Source organism: Enhydra lutris, unplaced genomic scaffold, assembly GCF_002288905.1.
Source record: "Enhydra lutris kenyoni isolate GAN:26980312 unplaced genomic scaffold, ASM228890v2 scaffoldscaffold48, whole genome shotgun sequence".
Lineage (NCBI taxonomy): Eukaryota > Metazoa > Chordata > Mammalia > Carnivora > Mustelidae > Enhydra > Enhydra lutris.
Genome location: NW_019154132.1, coordinates 15,511,410 through 15,533,024, shown reverse-complemented (window position 1 = coordinate 15,533,024; position 21,615 = coordinate 15,511,410). Strand labels below are relative to the sequence as shown.

The 21,615-nt window shown below is 46.0% G+C and overlaps 1 protein-coding gene across 1 annotated transcript; it reads right to left on the bottom strand.

Annotated features, from left to right (window-relative positions):
- Nucleotides 1-261: 261 nt before the first annotated feature.
- Nucleotides 262-20,732, bottom strand: LOC111156737 (myosin regulatory light chain interacting protein). Its single transcript, XM_022517792.1, has 7 exons — nucleotides 20,545-20,732; nucleotides 19,242-19,432; nucleotides 7,217-7,402; nucleotides 5,754-5,951; nucleotides 4,928-5,092; nucleotides 3,392-3,812; nucleotides 262-1,808 (listed from the first exon to the last, which is right to left on the bottom strand). Exons 1-7 carry the CDS (start codon nucleotides 20,629-20,631, stop codon nucleotides 1,719-1,721), a joined length of 1,338 nt encoding a protein of 445 aa, XP_022373500.1. The 5' UTR covers nucleotides 20,632-20,732; the 3' UTR covers nucleotides 262-1,718.
- Nucleotides 20,733-21,615: the final 883 nt, after the last annotated feature.

The window sequence follows — 21,615 nt, the reverse complement described above, 5'->3', positions numbered from 1 at the left end:
TTATAGTCCTGTCCCCAGTGTTAAAATTTCATCCGTTTATGTATCTTCTTCCACTTTCACCTACATTTCATTCCTGGACCAGAAAACAGAGGAATGAGTCACGGGATGAATGTTCTCGATTAGGGCTGATAGCCTCAACATTTTCAAATTTTCTGTATGGGACCAAAGTAGGTACCAAGCGGGATGTTATCGATGTTCCTCCTTTTTTTAGTGAATAAACCTGGTTTAAATGACAAGAAACATGAAGACACAAGCACCACATCTGCTTTAAAGTCTTTATTATCCTGAATACAAAAGACAGAAGTCCTTTAGGATATAACAGAATTCTTTATGTGGAAACATTATTTTTTTTTTACAAGTGAAAAAATAAATACCTCTTGGAATAAAGGCTTATATGCTAATATGTGCCATAAAAAAGTAGAGTTTTAATATTTGACAAAATGTCTGTGCAAAGAAACAAATGCATAAACACATTACTGCTACATTAAGGCAATATGAAAAGTATACTCGGAAATCTCAGTAAAGTGACAGTGTAGGCTTCTAGCTTTCACTGAGCTAGTATTGCACCCAATAAGGTCATCTAGGTGTCCCGACGTCCTAGAAAACCCACAAGCTGACCAGCGTCCAAAATGCCCCAGTGGGAGTGGAAAATGTGACTAAGAATGTAGAAACAAAGAAATTCAAAACCCCTCAAAGACCTAGAGAGGGGACCACTGGAAGTTAATACTTAAGCATTTACTACCAAAAAAAAAAGCATACGATAATCTAAGATACCTACGATAAGGCTATAAAAGGCTTGATGGCTTGAGCAAAAGCAACCCCAGGGGATGAAGCTGTAGTGGAGGTTTTGGGAGAAGTGGGGACCCCCCCCCCGGGTTCTACATCGTGAGGCTTCATCTCTGCAGGCAATTCTCTGCTTCCCGAGGAACATGTGTCCCCTTTTCAACTTCAAAAAAATATCCCACCAACTCGAGAGTCCAAGGAGTGCGGACTGCTCCACAGAAATCTTATAACCAGACTGGTAGCATTTTATACTCGAAAGACTTGGGGGAAAGAGGGCAGGGAGGGGGAAAGGAAGCCGTGCATACTGAGCTCTCTGTCTTCCACTAGCCAGACCGGTTTACGTCTGACAACCTGGCCGTCAACGTTTTGAAAGTCACAGAACGGACTCTCTGACATGTTTGCCTTCCAGTCGTTCTTGAGCAAGTTACAAAACAGAAATGACATTAAAATGACAGTTTCTTTAAGAAAAGTTTCCTATTAAAATGTTCAGAGCTCCACGACCGTACAAAAAGAACCAAGTAAATTCTTAAAACGAATTCTTACAAAATTTGCTGCCACGTAGGAAACTTACCTCGGGATACATCAGGAGACTTCACAACATCCTTTCCTAAAAGGTACCCACTTTTTGGCTCTGCTGCCACTTAACGGACATCACAGATCCTACTTATTCCTCTAACTGGATCATGAGAAGAGTGAGTCCGGGAACGTGTCTGTGTCCAGAACTCTTCCCGGCCCCACCACCGCCGGCGCGGACTCTACACGTGGTATGTTTTGGCGGGGAGGAAAACTCTATTTGTCCTTTTCTTCCTTTTTAAAATGTTGCATGGCAGATGGGCGTGTCGGGCTTTTTGTTTTCTCCATGATCCATCATTTGTGTAGTTAAGTAGCAGTGCGGTCCATGGAAACGTGGCACGTCCCGTGAAGGGCACAACCCGTCAGATCACGGTCAGGTTGAGCAGACTGGTGTGGGTCGGCAGATAGACGTGCTGCACGTGCTCCACCCGCGACCTGCAGACCGGACACGACTGCAAAAGAGAAGGCCACGGCACTCGTTAGGACGCCTCCAAGGATGTGTGTTCAGGGCTCACGAGCGGCACCTACTCTAGTCAGTCTGCTATGTAACTTGTGGCCGTGACAATTTCTAGATCTAAAGGGGTAGAGATCTTTGTGGTCTCTCTCTCTTTTTTAAAGATTTTATTTATTTATTTGATACAGAGAGAGAGAGAGAGAGAGAGAGAGAGCATGCATGAGCAGGGGGAAGGGCAGAGGGAGAAGCAGGCTCCCTACTAGGCAGGGAGCCCGATGTGGGGTTCGATCCCAGGACCCTGGACTGTGACCCGAGCCAAAGGCAGATGCTAAACCAACTGAGCCACCTAGGTGCCCTGATATCTTTGCTTTCTAACAGGTTTGAAAGTCTATACCTTACTAGGGGTTCAAAATATTATGAAAAAGTACAAACCGCAGGCAAATAATTAGGTTTTTCGTCCCATTCTAACCCAGGCACGATGAGTAAAGTGATTAGCACGGAATTCTTAAAGTGTGGTGAGGCTGTGTTCCCTGCAAGGGCAGAGTGCAACCCTCTGGCAGTGGGATGCAGGAGAGCTGAGACCCTTCCAGAGTCCAGGTGTCCCTGGCTAAGGGGGCTGACCCAGGCCAGGGCGGCTGGGCTGATGCCATGTGGCCCATGAACTTGGCTCTGTTCTGAATCCCATGTCACAGCTTCACATCCCCAGCTGGCTTCTCAGCAAGCATGGCCCTCCCTCAGCCACAGGGGAGCATTAGGCCTGAGGGTCCAACCATGTGGGGGGAGGTGGGGAAAGGCAAGTCCTTGACCTACTGTTCCTGGAGAAGAAACTCCTTGTTATTAACTCATTATCTACTCTCAGGAAGGACAAAGGCGTCCTGCCAGCTCAGTATATAACCATAAAAATAGTTCCGAAATTAGCAGCTTTTGAAGGACTAGATAGTGTTTGGGGCTAATCTGAAAATAAAACCACAGCGACATTTAGCAACCAGTTCTTAGAAATGACAACATGCTGAAAAAATTACTGTAAGCGGAAAGTGTAAGGTGCGAAAAAGGAAAACAGGTGAGTTGCTTTTGTTGATTGTATTAATATTAAAATTGGTTTGACTTGCCACCTAAGAGCCGATCCAGGACGCCCTGGAGGTACATGCGGCAGTAAGAGGAAGGTAATGACCGGTCACCACGGCCGGCAGTCCCTCCGTGGAACAGAAAGTGAGCTCTACCTACCACTTCTCAGTGTTCTTTTCCAATATTTTAAGTAAATCATAAAGACACTGCTCCTCAGTGTCAGGAAGCGGGGAGCAATGGTCCTAGCCTCCGGCTCACCAGCTCACGAGATGTTACCTTGTGAGTCTGAGCCTCGTTTCCAGAACCTAGAAAGGGTCTACGATTTAGAGCAATTACACTGTTGGAGACAGTGCGCTGATCCAGGGTGTTTCCCAAGAGCAGTGCCTTTGAAGTCCCCACAAGGGAAGCCCCCATCCCGGGGTGCAGGTGGGGCTGGGCATTCCGGTCGCACCCGGCACCCGGCAGGCGCTCACTGACCATGAGAAGGGGGAGGGGCGGCCGCCGAGCACCCCTCACCTGCAGCTGGGCGGCGCAGCCTTCACAGCACACGGTGTGGCCGCAGGGGCAGAAGGCCGAGTTGATCTCCTCCTCACAGCACACCATGCACAGCATGGCCTCCTTCAGCTTGCGCAGCTTCTCCTGGAGCGCCCTGGTCTGCTGGCAGCTGAGGCCCTCACAGCTGGCGCAGTTCAGGCTGCTCTCCGAGGACTTAAGCGGGGAGCTGGGAGGGCTGTGCTCGCTTCTCGACACGAGGTCCACAACGCCGGCATTGTACAGAGCCCTCCTGGCGTGGTCATACACCTCCTTTGACGTTCTTTTAATATCGAAGACGTACTTCTTGCCAAGGTTAATATTTTCATTCAGAAACAGAGAGGCCAAGTGGCCCTTCAGGTCTCGGCTGTACTGCATCATGACGGCACTGGTCACCGTGTCACACCTGCAGGGACAGACGGAACGTCCGCTTCAGTACCGTAAGCCCGGGCATTCCCATGATTCGGACCCTCCGGTGCTACCATACCTAAGAATATTCATGTCAGTAGACATTTGTATTCTTTACTGCATGCCCAAAAGTAAATTCTTCCAGGGTTATGTGTGTTAAACATTTCAATGATTCTACCTCTCTGTTTCTCCAGTGTCCCCAGAGGACCTGGGATAAAGCAGCCGTCAATGGAGAGGACAGTGAGCGTGCGCCTCCACCTCCGGGGACAGGAGCTCCAGTCAAAAACAGCTCATGGCAAGATAAAAAGGACATGTTCTTCTTTCCTGACTTTATGCTAAAAATTCCCAATTTTCCATTCTGCTCCAAAATTTTTATGTCTATCTTAACAGAAAAAAGGTTAAGATTGCAATTAAATTTCTCAGCCTTAATTTCTCACATATTTGGGTCAAATCACAAGTCTGCTTTAAAGCACCTTCCGAGGGGCGCCTGGGTGGCTCAGTGGGTTGAGGCCTCTGCCTTCGGCTCAGGTCATGGTCCCAGGGTCCTGGGATCGAGCCCCGCATCAGGCTCTCTGCTCAGCAGGGAGCCTGCTTCCTCTTCTCTCTCTCTGCCTGCCTCTCTGCCTACTTGTGATCTCTATCTGTCAAATAAATAAATAAAATCTTAAAAAAAAAAATAAATAAATAAATAAAGCACCTTCTGAAATGAGGGTATCGCTAGTGTGGCTAGAAAATCCTTTCTGGGCGCTGAGCAATTGGTGGGGGGGCGGTAGCCACTCTCCCACAGAGACGACTTAGGTCACCCTGCTGGGGAAGAGCAAAGCAGCTGTGGGTCAGGCCCAACGAGGAGGCGCCGTGAGGGAATAAGGTCAGAGAAGCAGGGGTGTGTGTGTGCAGCTCGTTCCCACGCACGTGCTGTGGGGAGAGCGGGACCACATTGATAAGGACCCCCGTGCTACAGCAGAGCAGGACCAATGTTCGAAAGCGGTGGATTTCCGCTTGCACAAGATCCACGGACACAATGGTACCAGAAACCACAGGGACCTTGTTGTCACCTGAAAACCCGGAGCTGCGGACCGACGCTAAGGTTGTGGGGCACAGGGCGCTACGTGCCTGTAGAAAGCGTGGGTCTCCGTTATTGCTCGGTAGAGCCCGCTGGCCGCCCTGGTGCTGATCATCTTGAACAAGAGCACCACGCTGTTCCCAGACTCCTTGGTGACGGTCAAGTACACGTTCTTTCCCGACTGGGTGGCCATCTGCACCACAGGGTAAGCGATCCTGAAAACCCGGGAAGAGAAAAGTGAGCCGGCCCTGGAGGGGAGATCTGTCACGGGCTGTGCTCGGGACCCAGCGGGGCAAGCAGACGCTTGGTATGGGGCCGGAGTAGCCGCCGCACTCCCTGCTCAGAAAGGCGTGGGAGAACGGTGTGGAGAGAAGTGCTGCAGTGAGCTGTGTGTGTGTGTAGGTGGGAAGGAGACTTTAACAGCAGTGAACTTTTTTGAAAAATATTAACTCTGCCATATCAGTACACTTGAGTTCATAGTTTAAAAATAATGTAGGGACCCCTGGGGGGCTCAGTCGGGGAAGCGTCTGCCTTCGGCTCAGGTCGTGATCCCAGGGTCCTGGGATGGAGCCCCAGGTCAGGGTTCCCGCTCAGAGGGGCATCTGCGTCTCTCTCTGCCTCTGCCCCTCCCCCAGCTCATGCACGCTCTCTTTCTCCCTCTCAAACAAAATCTTTAAAAAAAATAAATGAAATAAAAAATAATTAAATGGTTGTCAAGGCCTGAATAAAATTAATATCCATGCCCAAAATGAAACATCTGATTCCTAAAAGGTAAGTGTCTAGCAAATCCCTTTCTGGTTTGATCTATTTTCCTATGCAGAGCTATAAAGGGATATGCATGCTTTGGGCTCAATAAAAATGTAAGACGTAGGTTACCTATTAATTGGGCAGAAGTCGTCTTTGCAAATTGAGATTCCTTCAGGTCCAACACCAATGAGGAGCTTCTGGCCCTCGCTGTCCCTCACGGAATGCCACTCGATGCCATAGTTTTCCATTGCTGACACAATCTGCAACACCTGGTATTCGGCTGAAGCCTGGCTGGTCCCCTCCAACTCTTTATGCTTCGCAACAATGCTGTTGGACACCAAAAGGGCAGAGAGATATGGAGAGATGAACTGATGTGGACTTTAGAGAGAAATCAGTATCATTTTCACTAGTGAATCACGCGGATGTCAAAAACTCAAAGCAATGTAGCATCGGCATTTCATTTATTTAGCAAATTCACTGTAAAACACTTCTGAGGCACCACTCCAGATCCCAAGTGTCCAATATTCAGTAGAAAAAGCAAGTGGGGATGCCGGATGGGGTGAACTGGAAGAATTATGGAAAATCTCTAGAAATATACGTTAAGAAATTTTGCATATAGGAACTCACACAGGTGTCTACACTTACTTTGTAAGTTTCATTTAAGGGACTGATGAGATCATCTGCAACTGAAGACTGCAGGATTTATTCTATCTGTGGTGGCAGACAGCCTCTAACACAGTCCTTCAAGATCCCTACCTCCCGAGAGTCACACCCTTGTACACGTCCCTTCACCCGAGTGTTGTGTACCAGCTGTGTTAACAGCTGGCTGGATTCACAACTCACTTCTAATGCACAGAACATAGCAGAAGTGATGGGATGTCACTCACTTCTGAGATTAAGTTCTAAAAGGACTTGACTTCGGTCTTGGGTGTTCCCTCTTGCTCTGACTGATGGCTTGTCCTGGGGGAAGCCAGCTACCATGTTATGAAACAGCGCCCCGGAGAGGCCTGTGTGGTAAGGGAGGAAGGCCCTGCCAACACACCACGTGAGTCAGCCTGGAAGGGGATCCCTCTTTTGGTTGAGCCTTTGGATGACAATGAACTCCACCAACAGTTTGCCTCATGAAAGATTGTGGAGAACCCAGCTGGGCCACAGCCAGATTTCTGACCCACAGTAGGGAGAGATACTGTTTGTTGCTGTAATTCCCTAAGTTTGGGGTAACTTATTCCCCAGGAATAGGTAACTAAGACACGTTAGGTCTCTTGGTTTAATCCTTGCCGGGACGAAGAAAATACCAACATACGTGATAGACTTTTGAAGAAATCTGTATCCTTCAGAGGTCAAGAGATTTTAAAAATTCCTCTTCCATAGCATTTTATAAAAGGGCATTGATTTAGGTGGGATTATGTTTGGTATCTGTAAATTTCTCAAAGAAAAGGCTAAGAATCTTTGGAAAATAACTGGCTAAATTGGGCAATGGTCTAGTCTCAGCCTTACAAATTATCCGTATAGAGACCGTAGATCCATTTTCTCCAGGAAATACGGATAAATTCACTAGCTGTATGAACACAGTTGCCCCAGGGCAGCCTCACCTGTTCAAGGTGGCGCTGGAGAGCTCCTTCGCACACAGTTCCTCGTAGCTGTACTTGGCCGTGTTCTGATTGTAGTCTCCGAACTTGGTCTGGGCCAGGAGGGCGCTGAGTTCCACTGCCTGCTCCGGGGAGCACTGGAGGTGGCCGGCCAGAAGGGTCTCCTTGATGTGCAAGAAGAAGATATGCCTGCAGAGCCATGCGAGAAGGAGGTTATCCCGGGGACGAGCTTGATATCAAGCTTAACCTGCTTAGCAACTTCATAAACCGTTTTAGGTAAGGAAAACACAGTAATTTAAAAAGCTACCCTGAAAATGCTTGCCACTAAAGAGCCGTTTTTGTTTTTGTTTTTGTTTTCAAAATCATGAGTATTAAGGCAACATAAGTGTAAGAACTTAAGTTTCTCTAGAATAAAATGTATAACCGAGACAAAAATAAATCTAATTAAGACAAATCCAGCAACATTCAAGTTATCAAATATAAAATAACTTCACACAAGTTTCTGCATTCAATTAAAAAAAATTTTAAAGAAATTATCTTGAGAAAAACTTGATCTCGATGTGGACTTGATATCTTAGCTCCTCACCTTTATTCAAATGACCCTCAAATCTCTAGTTTGCCCCAACTTCTCTAAGCATGATATTCAAATGATATTCAAATGTCAAATATAGACACCTCCACTTGGGATATTCAGGATCCTAATTTCACTTTGTTCAAAACCAGACTCACCGCCTTCCTTCCCAAACCCACTTTTTCTCCCAGTGGAAACCTGAGGCTTATTTGTTATTTTACCCATAGACCCACTTTTGACATTTTGTTTTGTTTCTACCTACTTTCTATCTCTGCAAACTCTTTAAAGTCAGTTGTAGTCTCCCTATTATTACCTCCTATGTCCTACTTGTGTCTCTCAACTGAGAATTTACAGTCTCCCCCAAGCCGATCTCTTTAGACTCTGCCAATCCACCTTCCAAGCTACTTGCTTCTGGGACAAGTCTGCCATTTGTCAGCTCAAAAACTCTTCAAGGGATCCCATCTGTTTGCCAAGGAAGCATGCTATTGGCATGAATCCGGGTTCTGTGGGTCTGGCCCCCAACGTTCAGCCACATGTCCCATCATTCCCTCCACCAACTATGCCCCCAGAAAGGGACAAGTTCTTTTCCTGGAAAGAACTAGCATGTTCATGTCCTCGTGTCTCTGGTCTTGGCTGCTCCCTATGTCCTGAGGGGCATTTTTCCTGTCCCCTCACTGAGATACTCTTTCATCCATATCATGTGCAAACTGTTTATTTCTCTATCACAGTATTTGAAATTAACTTTTACAGTTAGCTGCACAGTAGCTGACTTCTCAAGTGTCTCGAGCACCAGAGAACCTTGTGAATGGATATAAAAGCCCACATCGTCTGCCGACCTCAAGTTCCATTCCATTTGTGCCTGTCCTAACTGCATACAATATTACATGCTACGTTTCCTATAAGGTGTGTCAGACTTAGAAACTCCCAGGAAATGCCACCTACGTTGCCCGTTAATCCAGACTGCCCAAGATTCCCAACAGAGTATCTAAAACCGCTACAGTCAGACCAGCCTAGGTTATAAAATTTGACTGTGGCAAACGTACGGGTATAACCTTCCTTTGATGACTTGTTATAGCTTTTCAAACTTGCTTAAATACCACAATATTCCTCCCACTAACAAATGAGTTACGACCAGCAGTAAATCTCCGACACTGCTCTGAATACAGCTCATACGCCCAGCTTCCCGCATGCACTGGATACCCTGATTCCAGTCCTCAACAGTGCTTTTTTTTTTTTTTTTTAGTTTTTATTTATTTATTTATTTATTTACTTATTTGACAGAGATCACAAGGAGGCAGAGAGGCAGGCAGAGAGAGAGGAAGAAGCAGGCTCCCTGCGGAGCAGAGAACCCGATGCGGGACTCAATCTCAGGACCCTGCAATCATGACCTGAGCTGAAGGCAGAGGCTTTAACCCACTAAGCCACCCAGGTGCCCCATCAACAATGCTTTTATTTATATACTAGTCCTATGTCTGACATCCTAGGTAGAAGGGACACATGAGCAATATAAGAAAAGCAGAGAGAAGCTGGACTAGAAGTACAAGGGGGAGGGGCCCTATGGACAGTCTCATAACATCAGGCAGACAAGAACCACTAATCTTCCTTTAAGAGATGTTTAAGTTCAACATTTTGTGTGTTCTAGAAAGATAAAGAAATATTTAAAGTTATCAGACTCTGACAAATACTGCAGGTTTTTCTGGATTCAAAGCCCCAATGACGAAATCACGGTAAGAATGCCTAAGAGCATGGAAAGAAGATAAGCACGATTTTTATTAACCCAAACATCTGTTAAAGTATTTTTGACACCACTCAACTGAGAAGGGGGTCCCTACTGGGGCAAAGAAATAACCACAGAAATAGCTTGTTTTAAAATAGCTATCCGAGCAGTGAGGGCTCGCACTCCCATGCGATCGTGGTGGTACAACACTGCTTCAGCTGTCCAAGGCTTTCTCGATGGCTGTTCAGTAAATTTCATCTTGGGGGACGTATCCCTGTCTCTGTCCTCACGGGAGGGCCAACAGTTGGACACAAAACTCTGAACACATGGTGATAGTAAAGAAGAAATTACAGGCTGAACGAGTGTAAGGGCATCACCACAAACCAAGTCTTCTCCATGTAAATACTGCTCAGGTATCTTTTAACTTCTTTATATTAACCTAGAGACTAGTTCTCTGTTGCATGAGTGACGTTTCACCTCCAAGAGTCTCAAAATCGATCCAAGTTCTCTTTCTGAACTACCCACGCCCGCTCCTAGAGAGGCAGCTGCCGGAGTCAAAGGCAAAGGAGTAGGAACAGAATACGAACAGGTGGTCGGGGGTCTGAGACCACATGCAGCTCTTTTCTCAGCCTGTGGGTCAGCATTTCAAAAGGGGAGCAGCAGAAGGACAACTGGCCTTTTCTACGTACCCCCTTCTAGGCTGGACGGCAGTGCATACCTGTAAGTAGAACAGTCCTCCCCTTCCCCGCTAGGTGAACTTTCTGATAGGGCCCTTCCTGTATTCTGCAGTTTCATGGCTATCAGGGAATCTTTTCATTTGAAGTCAACAAATATTTGTCATTCATTGCCTCTGTGCCAAGCCCTACCCTGGGGTCACAGGGTGAACCGATCTGATAGATCCTTTTTACGTGGAACAGGTGGGCCTTTAGCATGAAGGAATGATGCCCTATTGTGATAACTCCTCAAACTGGTTTTTGGGGGACACGCTGATGCTCTTGAGGAGAACAAGACAAGGAAGCAATGACCACAAGGGTCACCAGCTGCGGTGAGCCATCAGCAGATTCTCATGACCTCTTCCCAACAGGGACGGTGGCACAGCTCGGAGACATTTTCCAACAAGGAATCCAGTGATGGCTCAAGTGTTCGCAGGGTGATTTTGAATCAAACGCTTTTTTTTCCTATTATTTTTCTCTTGAACCATTTGCTCTGTAACTATCTAGTTCATGGACTAGCCCCCCGCCTTCCCCTTTTGTAAAATGGGCGAAAGGTTTCCAATCATATCAAAATAAGCAGATGTAAGCAAAGAAGTCACACCTGCAATGAAACTGTTTAGGATTTTATTTACTTGAGAGAGAGTAGAGAGAGAAAGAGAGAGCGCACCAGCAGAGGGGAGGGGCAGAGGGAGAAGCAGGCTTCCCACCGAGCAGGGAGCCCGATGCGAGGCTCAACCCCAGGACCTTGGGACCATGACCTGAGCCAAAGGCTGTTGCTTAACTGACCGAGCCACCCAGGCACCCCAGTGAAAATTATTTTTAACTAAAGATCAAAAGTGGTTGACATCTCTCATTGGCTTTAGGCTATGTGCTAGAATCACAAACAGAAAGAAAGTCTTTGGGAAAAAAAAATTCTTTGTCTTAAGCAAATATCTGTGAATATGTCCTGCAGACAAAAGCTCAAGCTGAATTTTCTAAACATTCTTCTGGCTGTGTGATTCCTCAGGTTTTACTCAGTCATTAAGCAAATGGATTCCATCAATATGCGGATCGGTCTGGAGGCTCAAAGCGAAACATTCTGGCTCACTCAGGTCTTTGCATCACGGGTACAAATGAATTCACCCCTGCTGTGTCATTATGGAAGATTTTAAAAAATGGAGTAAATATTAAGGATATACCATATTCTAATTAAAAAAAGTCACATATCCTTAAGACATTTTTGTTTCAAAGTCCTTCAAATTTCTTCTACTTTAAAAATTAATGCCTTTCCATAGCTTTAAGGAATAAGGTGAGTTCATTTAAGAACTGTGAGCAGAGAACTGTCCTCTGAACACCGGCTTGTCTCATAAAGAAATCACCTAATAATCAAAGCAGAACTTTCTGGCAAACCGACAGGGGTCGCTGACCTGCCCATCACAGGGGAGGTTGTACTCAATCACTGCCATCTGGTAGCTTCCCGGTGACGTCATTTTGAAGAACTTTCTGTGACACAAATGTAAATCAACTATATTCACATTTGCTGTTAGACTCAACACTGGAGTAACAAGCCTAAAGCATCTTTAAAATGGCTAAGAAGTGATTTTTAAAAACTCTCCAATGCCAACAACTGAACAGTGTTTCTCCCCCAGACCTGACTGACCCTGGCCAGGGATGCCGGTGTGTCTCTCACCCAGTCAGACCCCCTCTGAGCTCCCCCGCGTGCCTGCCTCAGGTCAGTGAGCCGGTTCACCACACGGGTTTATTTTAAACCAAGCTCCAACTGCCGAGCTATATTTAAAAACCATCAAATTAAAAAAAAAAAAAAAAGAATTACTATACATTTTTTGTTTCGTGTCTTAAATTCCACTGAAATAAAAATCAGTTCATGACGGATCCTAGGCTTCAATGTAAAAGCTAAAACCACAACAACTCTTAGACACATGAGAGGGTATCTCCATCACTTGGGCGGTAGGCAAAGGTGTCTCAGGACACAGTAAGAATCAGAAAAGAGAAAAACGGATAAATCAGACTTTACCAAAATTAAAAATTTCTACTCATCAAAAGGGATTAAGAAAACAGGCAAGGGGCGTCTGGGTGGCTTAGTTGGTTAAGTGTCTGCCTGCAGCTCAGGTCATGATCTCAGGGTCCTGGGAACGGTCCCACATGGGGCTCCCTGCTCAGCAAGAAGCCTGCTTCTCCCTCTGTCTCTGGCCCTCCCCCTGCTTGTGCTCTCTCTCAGTAAATAAAAAAAAATTTTTTTTTAATTTATTCGACAGAGAGAGACACAGCGAGAGAGGGACCACAAGTAGGGAAAGTGGGAGAGGGAGAAACAGACTTCCTGCTGAGCAGGGAGCCCTATATGGGCCTTGATCCCAGGACCCCGGGATCATGACCTGAGTTGAAGACAGACGCTTAATGACTGAGCCACCCAGGCACCCCAATAAATAAAAAAACTTAAAAAAAAAAAAAAAAAGAAAAGAAACTGGGAAAGCCACAGGAGAAAATACGTTTACAAAACACGTCTCTGACAGAGAACTGGTAGATAGCAGAATCTGCATGGATCAAAAACAAAGGCAACAATTCATTAAAAATGGGTAAATGACGAGTATAGATACTTCACAAAAGAATATATAGGAAAGGCCAATAAGCACATGAATAAAGTATTTAACATTATTAATTAAAAGAGACCTATCAATGACCAACCGCCCCCTACCGCCGCCCCCCGCCCCTCTGGCCCCGAGCCTGGCAGGGATGTGGAGGACTCAGAGACTCTCAGTGGGAGGACAGAGTGGGACACTTTGGGGAAAGGGCTGGTAGTTACTGACAAAACTAAATGATCACCTCCTCTGTGACCCAGCTACCCCATTCTGAGGTATTTCCTCAAGAGAAATGAAATATATGTCTACAAAAGAGATTGTACTTGACCACAGCAGCTTTACTGGGAATAGCTGGAAAACAGGTGTTCCCCAGCACAAGTACGGATCGACAGAAGCCTATTCACACGATGGACTGCTACCTAGCAAGCAACAGCCACTGATATATATGTTAACAATAAGATGAATCTCTAAAAAATTAAAATGAACAAAAGACGCCAGACACAAAAAAGCACGTAGTACAAGATCCCATCTGTGTGAAGCAGGACAGACATAACTACCCCATGCTGGGAAAACACACAACCCTGTGTTGTGCAGTGGGGGGGCAGGAGTGGGGAAGGAGGGTGGAGACCGACTTCGGAAGGGCATGAGGGAACTTTCTGGAGTGGTGCTAATGTTCTAAATCTCAATAAGGATTTTGTTTAAGCAGACATATCCATTTGTCAAACCTCATCAAATGGTATAATTAGGATTTACACATTTTGTCCTATGTAAATATCTTATCAAAAGGGAAAAAAAAGAACTGTAGACAAATGCAGAGTTCTACTTAAGGATATGCATACTGAAGTCTTTAGGGGGAAGTATACTTACCCACAACTTAGTCTGAAAAACGTCAAAAAACAAACTTGTGATAAAGCAAGTGTATTAAGCTGATTAAACTATAATAGTAGAATTTAGATCAGGATATTGGCTGTTCACTGTAAAAATCTTCAACTTATCTACATGTTAGAAAATATTTATAGTAAGAGGCTCAGTAAATAACAGTAGTGGGAATCCTTTTGGTCATGGTTCAGAATTCAAATGAATAGCTACCTATCTTAAAATGAACTATCAAATCTACTACACTCCATGGAAGGCTTGTGATTGAGAAGCTGTCAGGACCAAATAATGACCAAGTCAGGTCTCTATTCAGCTTAAGGAAATCCTTCTCAAAGCCGAAAATGGGAACCATGGAACAAATTTGTTCTTCCTCAGATTCCAAAGCAGTTAAAAGACACAGGGTTGGGGGGGGGGGTGGTAGGGCAGAAAGGGAAGGGAAACCTCCTATCTCAGAAGTGATTACCAGAAGCATGAGATCTGCACTTGGAAAAAATAGGATTACTAACTCACAACAGATACCTGACCCAGGCAAAGAACAACCCAGGCCATCCTGCAGTTTAAATGTGTTCCCTACAAGATCTTTCCCAATGGTCTGGATCATGGGGAGTGCTGTTAGATCCAGGAGAGTTCTAGAAACAGGCTACAGTGGGGCATGACTGAGAGAGGACCTCATTCGCCTAGAGCTGTGCGTCACTGGGCACCGAGTCTGACCCTATGTGCCAACTAAATAGTCCACTTTTAGTTCAAATGACAGATTTAAAATTAAAAGTTCATTTTGGTTACATAAAAAATCAATTTCTTAATGTTCTTTGGAAACTTCATACATATATACAAGTATGAGAAATTCATAAAGATACTTGAACGTGTCCAGACGGGAGATCTGTGGCTAAAATAAATATATAGTCCTATAAACATCCTATACTCTGCGCAAAAAGAAAGACTTAATAGTTAAATTAGAATTCAGAAATCTAAATACTTTCTGAAAACAGTAGCAAAGTCTGTTTTTCTTTCCTGGAGCCTGTTTTGTCCTTGGTCATACAAAAAAAAAAGAAAAGAAAAGGAATGTGTCATTCTACTCTTTGGCATAGAGTTGATATGAAAAACACAGTGACACCTTTACAGCAGATAAATATTGCTGCAACAGTATCTACAGAACATACCCACTCTGAACCCCACAAAGGTAAATTATGCTAAGCAGCCTTTACCAACAGTGACAACGTACTGAAAAATTTTGTATATGATTACAGGTCCTGGCTAGGATCTATATGATTTGGTTTGAACACCTTTTTAAAAAGATTTTATTTATTTATTTATTTGAGAGAGAGAGAGAGAGAGAGAGAGAGAGAGAGAAAGCACCAGAGCAGGGCGGGTCAGAGGGAGAAGCAGACTCTCCACCAGGCGGGGAGCCCAATGTGGGACTCGATCTGGAGACTCAAGAATCATGACCTCAGCTGAAGGCAGACTCTACCCATGGTTGCATTTGGCACTTGCTTTGTGGATTCAATGAGGCCATCTTCCCTGGATTTTGACATCCAAGTGATTTTTTGCTGGGAGAAAGGGGACACATGGTTCAGTAAGTACTTCGAACCTACAAACTGGCTAAAAATTAGATTAAGAGAGCCTCTTGCTCGAAAACTATCTGAATTTCATAAAAGGTCTAGGCGAGTGGTAGTTCATTTTAGATGAGAACTAATAGCCACAGTAAACAAAAGGCTTGGGGTGGGGTAGAAAGAGTGAAGGAAGGAAGCAAAAGAATGCCGAGCACAGAGAAAATTCTTAACAGACAGTAATCACTACAAAACATTTTTTAATGGTGAGATTTCTTTTAGATTGTCTCAAACTTTTCAGTTTATAGAAGCAAACTGGTAAATGTTTCACTAGCTGTAAGAAAATTTATATTATTAATATCTGTTAACCCCATTTTTATTTCTAATTTCTTAATTCATGGATTCAAGAAATGTTTATGCACCAGACACCTGGTAGACTCTGGGGATACAATGTTGATCAGCCCCCTGCTTCATGGAATTTAAATTATTAGAGTAGCTGACAATAAACAAATTGTCACATAAGTAAATGGTAGTGTTATACGCTCATTAGATGCTATAAAGGAAAGCTACATGATGTCTTGGGACAGGGCAATCTCCTGGGCAGACCCAGCAAAGGCTTTCCCAAGGAGCAATGGAGGACAGAGGGATTTAACAAGTGGAGTCAAACTCAGCACCACTTGCTCGCACGGCTGAAATCTTGATGAAATTCAACGTTCAGGATTACAGCATTTCTCCAACATGTAGTTCAGGACTCATGGAACCCTTGTACTGAGGCTGATTTCTGGGAAAGAGAATTCAGGTGTTGATGAGTCTTAAGGACGTGTGGGAGGGCCCCTAGCAAAGATCACAGAACTCTGCTAAAATGTAGCAAAGTCAGGAGAAACAAAGATTTTATTGGCAGTGGGCAGTATAATCACCATCTCTGAAGAGGAAGCATGTAATTCTCAAATCTCTGGCTTTGAAAATGTTGACAAAATCTGGTCTCAATTGCTGTGAATAACTGAGACTTTAAAAGGCAAGAATTTCAAAGATCATTATTATTTCAGATCTACCTCCAGAATACATTAGTTTCACTTTTAGTTTTAATGCACAGCATGGCAAACATCTGCGGAATATACCTGCTTGTCTCTGCCTCTGAAATGACCAGCTGAGTCTGAACCAGACTCTCTGGTTACTTTCCAGACACCCCTCCCCCCTCAAACCTGCCACCACCTTCAAAGCCAAACATAATAATCTGGGTAAAGAACCAAATCTAAAATTGGGCCAAATCAGAGACCAGATTAACTGTATCAATCTAAGCAGACACTTGATATGGTTTCTCTTCCTTCATTTTTGGGGGGGGGTGTCTTCAGAAAAATCTATTTAGGAAAACATTGAGGAAAATAAGATAGACAGGAATCAGAAGCAAAGAAAAAAAAATTACTGCTAGAAAGGATTTTTAGAGACAAACTCTTCCTGGGCTCTCAACTTGAGAAGCAGCTCAGGGTTGGCTCAGTCTTGGAAGTCTGGACACTCTGGTAGTTGGGGGCAGAGCTGTACCTAGAATGCAGCACTGCTGCCCCTCTCCCCTCCCAACTACTCTCCTCTTACCAACAGGCCTTCCTGTTTGCCCTTCTTTGGCTGCCTCCTTAATCTGATGCAAACTAATACATTCACTGCCCCCACTTCGACCAGCTCTACCGTGAGTAGGTTACTTTAATTCTCCACAGAGACCAATTTGGCCAGGATAGCTCAGAACCATTTAATAAACTATCCAGACACTTTCAGTATACTAAATGTCCCCTCCTGACTTGACTTTGAGATGGTAGAAAATCACAGCTCATAACTGGACTGGCAGAGCTGGGTTTACAAACCATGTAAACCGATCTACTTTATTTTCACAGGAGTTCATATAAATATTTTATAACGAATTATTAAACATCAAAAAGTTTACCAACTAGCTTTATCTGACTGACATGACGTGAGAGAAAATCAGTATTTTTGCTCCAGAGTTACATGCACATAAAAACAAGGCTAATTGTAACTATACTGGATCCAGCACAACTTATGATCCTAATAAAAAGGTACAAATGTTAATTACAATCTCTTTAGTTACTAAAGCAGAATGCTCTATGCTTTAGGTGGCATTTTCTTCAAATTCTGTATTTTGGACAACCCCATGAAAAAACAGTAAAATTCACCAATATTTTAAAAGCAAATCAAATGCTTAGGTCACGCTAACTTTTTGATAAGATTTCAAAAGGAACTAGAGTCAAAAATTACCTAGGTAACTAGGTATATATTCTCTGAGTGCTATTCGGCATGAATCTCAAGAGTTAAAGTCAACTGAGTCAACAAAGTAGGAAATTTCTAACTCACAGAATATCTCTTTTTCTTGCATGAATAAAATGGACTTAATAATGGTTATTAACTCATTTGCAGAAAGCACAGGTAAAGACCATCCAGTGGCAAACTTTAAAGTCTATAATCATTCATAACACCATTGGATCATGCTATTATGACTGCAGCCATTGTTTAAATGAGATGTAGTTGGTCCTCAAAGCTTCTGCAGATTTAAAAAATAAAGCTGTAACATCAAAATAGATTTGCATCCAGAGATCTGCAAAGGATTGCAAAACTACGCAATGAAAATTCCAATATGTTGTAGTGTGTGTGTGTGTGTGTGTGTGTGTGTGTGCGCGCGCGCGCGCGCACACATCCTTTTCTCTTACTCAACTCCCAAGTTATCACACTGAAGTGCAGAGTGGAAACTTTCATGAATCAGCTCTAAGTTAAAAAACAAACCAGCAAACAAACAGCACCTATTCTGATTAATATAAACAGCTAAAACAATCTTAAACATTCAATTATGTGAATATTTTGCAAGACATTTTCAGGAACACTAAGAATGCAATATACTAGCTTGCCCAGAGACAAACTGAACATTTCCCTTACCCGTTAATAAAGTTCTGTAACAAGGTAAAGGAGACATTTCAAATTCAAATGAACAGTATTTCAAAATATGTTTCTATCGGTCCTTCAGCAGAGGACAAAAAAAAAAAAATGACATGCTAACACTCTTAAAGGATTTTGCTCACTTATCTTTACTCGAGATTGTCACGCTCACGTTTTTCACGTGCATGGCAAATTTCCAAACCAAAGGATTATGAAAAAATATTAGAATTCAGATCCAAAGTTTGTTATTTTTAAAAGTCGTTTTCTTTTTTTTCGTTCTTTTTTTTGTACCATGCCGCTATGATTTAGATCTCTTACATTTCAGCAATAAATACTGAACGCCAGTTTCTTAATTTGGCTCATCCTTGAGAAGTATTAGTCAGTCCAGGGGAGAAAGAATTTTCTGTTTGAAAAAGGAAACAACATGCTCCGGTTGTCTACCACGGCTGGTGGTTTTCTAGAAGTAAAGAGATGAATTCAACAACCTCAACAATCATGTGTTATTTATCTATAGGTTGGAGTTCGATTACACCAGCCTTACAAAGTTCTCTTACCAAGTATACAAGAAACTTAAAAACTTCTACAATTCTGCTCTGAGTCAGACAGAGCGCTTTGCTGCGTATTGTAATCTGACACTAGGCAGAAGTTGACTAAGTTTAAGTAACCCAAGAGGAACTGTTTCCTGCTTTCTGTTAGAACGGTCTACAGTGACCTGTAGTAACACGGCTGAGGCAGAGGTTACTATCGGGCATTATATGCCGCTATCAGGAAGTCAGTTAGGGTTTTAACCTTTTTTTTTTTTTTTTTTCTGCGTTGTGGCACTGATCCCGAGTGTCTGTAAGTATTCAACCCTGCTGCCTCATTGTTTACAAGACAAGAAAAACCTCAAGAGCTAGAAAATGCGCTGCAGGCCAACTGGGCAGCTCACTGTTCACCTCAGCAGAAGGGCTAGGCCGTGGAAAACTTCTCAGTTACGAACCAGCTCACTCTGTAGCAAACCATTTGCCTGTGAACATCGCTGGGGAAGGGCAACGGCCCTTTCTAAATGGAATCAAAGGTCTATCTGACATTGGTTTATTTCGGTGTCACTTTACCTAGTCTGCTCCTGTAAGATGAGATGAGGCTCCACGAAGAACTTGACTCTCAGTTTAAGCCGGTAAGGGGCTAGCCCATCCATCTGCTGGGAGATCCGATTTCTCAGATTTAGCCATAAACTTTCACCTTTGCTACCCGTAAATTGCAGTCCAAAATAATCAACTTCTATAATCCCCAACCGCCTGCACACCTAGAACAAAAATGAAGGCAACAAGGATGAGGAGATGGTCCATGGAGTCCAAGCAAACCCAAGGACACCATCTGGGTCTAAGATTCCTGCCTGCTTTTCAACAAAGTTCAACAAAGGTGTTACGATGCCTGTTTTAAGCTGTAAGAACAAAGTTCTAGGATCCCAGTGTTGCTAAACCAATGGAGAGGCTTGTGCTTCCTTTATCACCCAGGACACTGTCCTCTGCAGTAGAGAAAAAGATGTCCTCAAAAGCAACCTTCCAGAAAGGCTGAGGAAGGGAATCTACAGGGTATTTTCCCTCTTATTCCAATCACTGGAATTTCCTCCACCAGCACAATCTGCACAGCTGATCTGGCAGATTATCTGGACAATTTTAACCATCTGGACTCCAAAAAAACAAACACATTGAGGAAACACGCCACAAGTGTCAGCTAAGCTTGTTACAAGAGGTTTTGCAAACATCTCAGGTCTAGGGGGTGTGAGGGCACAGCTTTCCACTTGAGATTAAATTTGCTGTCTGTCCTACCAACATGCACTGTTTCGAACCACTCTTCTCGACTCCTAAGGGAATGCGTGCTTTAAAGTCAGCGGAGTGCATGACCAAAACCCACGGTCCTCTCGAGCCCCGCAAACGGGAAGGTGCAGGTGAACGGTCCATTTGAAAAGCAGCAAGAGAAGAGGACCCCGCTTGTCTGCCAAGCAACCCGAGGGACCTGAGACCGCCAGCAGCCACTTCATCTCAGGGCTCAGCTGGCGCTGCCAGACCCCAAGGGGACCCGACAGGCGGCATCATGCACACACCTGCGGCAGGTGTGCTGGGCCGCCTTCTTCCGGGAAAGTGCGGGGTTTGGGGCGGGGCAGGGTGGCAGGCCCGCCGCGCGCGTCCTCGGCACCCCCCCCACGCGCTCGCAGCCTGCAGGGACCGCGTGCCCCCACGGCCGCGCGGAGGAGGGGGCGCGGGCCGAGCGCCCGGGACGCGCTCCCCGCGGCCGCCGCCGCAGCGCCGCCCGCCCCCCGGCTAGCCGCGCTCCCCGGAGTCTGGCGCCGCCGCGAGGCCCCTCGGCCTCGGGGGACCAGCCGACCCCCACCCCCGCCTGGCCCCCCGTCGTCACCTGGTTGAGGCAGTCCTCGCCGTTGGCTTTCGCCTCCACCTCCACCTCCATCAGCACCGCGTCCGGCCTCGTCACATAGCACAGCATGGCTGGGGCCGCCGCTGCCGCCACAGCCGCCTCCTCTTTGGTGTGCGCGGGGCTGCCGCCTCGCCACCGCTCAGACCCAGCCCCGGGCTCGGCGAGGCTGGCCCTCGGGAGGCTGCAGCGCCGCAGTCCGCTGCCCCGCGCCCCGCGGCCCCCCGCGCCGTCCTCCCCGCCACCCCCTCGCCAGCCCGCCCGCCCACCCGCTGCCCGGGTCTCTGCCGCGGCGCCGCACTCCAGCAGCCCGACTGCCTGCGGCGCGACAGGGGCTCCTCTGATATAGTGGCCCCGCCCCCTCCGGCTGGGGCCCCCGCCAATCACGGCGGCCCCGCCCCTCCGCCGCCGCCCGGCCAGCCAATAGCGGCGCCGGCTCCGCCGCGGCCCGACCTGCCAGCGCCCGCCGAGTTCTCCCCGCCGCCCCGCGAGGGGGCCGCCTGCGGACGCGGTAGGCTGCGGGAGCAGGGCGGCTCCGGAACGCGCCCGCCGCCTCTGCCCGCTGGGCGACGCTGCTCCGAGCCAGCGGCAGCCCGGGGCTCCGAGGCGGGGGCGCGCTCGGTCGGGCTGGACCTGACAGTGACTCCGCGCCTCGGAGCCGCCGCGGGTCTCCGGCAAGCCTGGGATCGCTCCGAGAAAGCTCTTCGGGAGAGGCGCACGCGGAGAGCCCAGGGAGCCGCCCCCAAGCCCACTGCAAACTCTTTTCCCCGGGGGTTTGCCACAGCGGGTGGTTGGAAGGAGGGACGGTTGCTCCTCATTTTGGACCTCGTCAGCTGAAAAACAAAATCTGAGTATAAAAGTTTGTGCCGTTGACCGCTGAGCCGGGGAGCTTGGTCCAGAGCTTTTGTATAGATCCTCTCCGGAGGCTTCTGTTTACTGGTTGTGCGGAACCAGAACGCCTTGCAGGGCCCTAAGGCCCTCTCTGGTGTGGTGCATCCTATCTCGTGCGTCATTCATTCATTAAACGTTAATTGAGCCCTTGCTGTGCTCCCAGGC

Coding starts and splice junctions, on each gene's coding strand:
- LOC111156737 (XM_022517792.1), bottom strand. CDS start 20,631: ATGCTGTGCTATGTGACGAGGCCGGACGCGGTGCTGATGGAGGTGGAG. Junction 5,093..5,753: donor GACTTCTGCCCAATTAATAG/GTAACCTACGTC, acceptor CCGGGTTTTCAG/GATCGCTTACCCTGTGGTGC. Junction 1,809..3,391: donor GCTGCGCCGCCCAGCTGCAG/GTGAGGGGTGCT, acceptor TCTCTTTTGCAG/TCGTGTCCGGTCTGCAGGTC.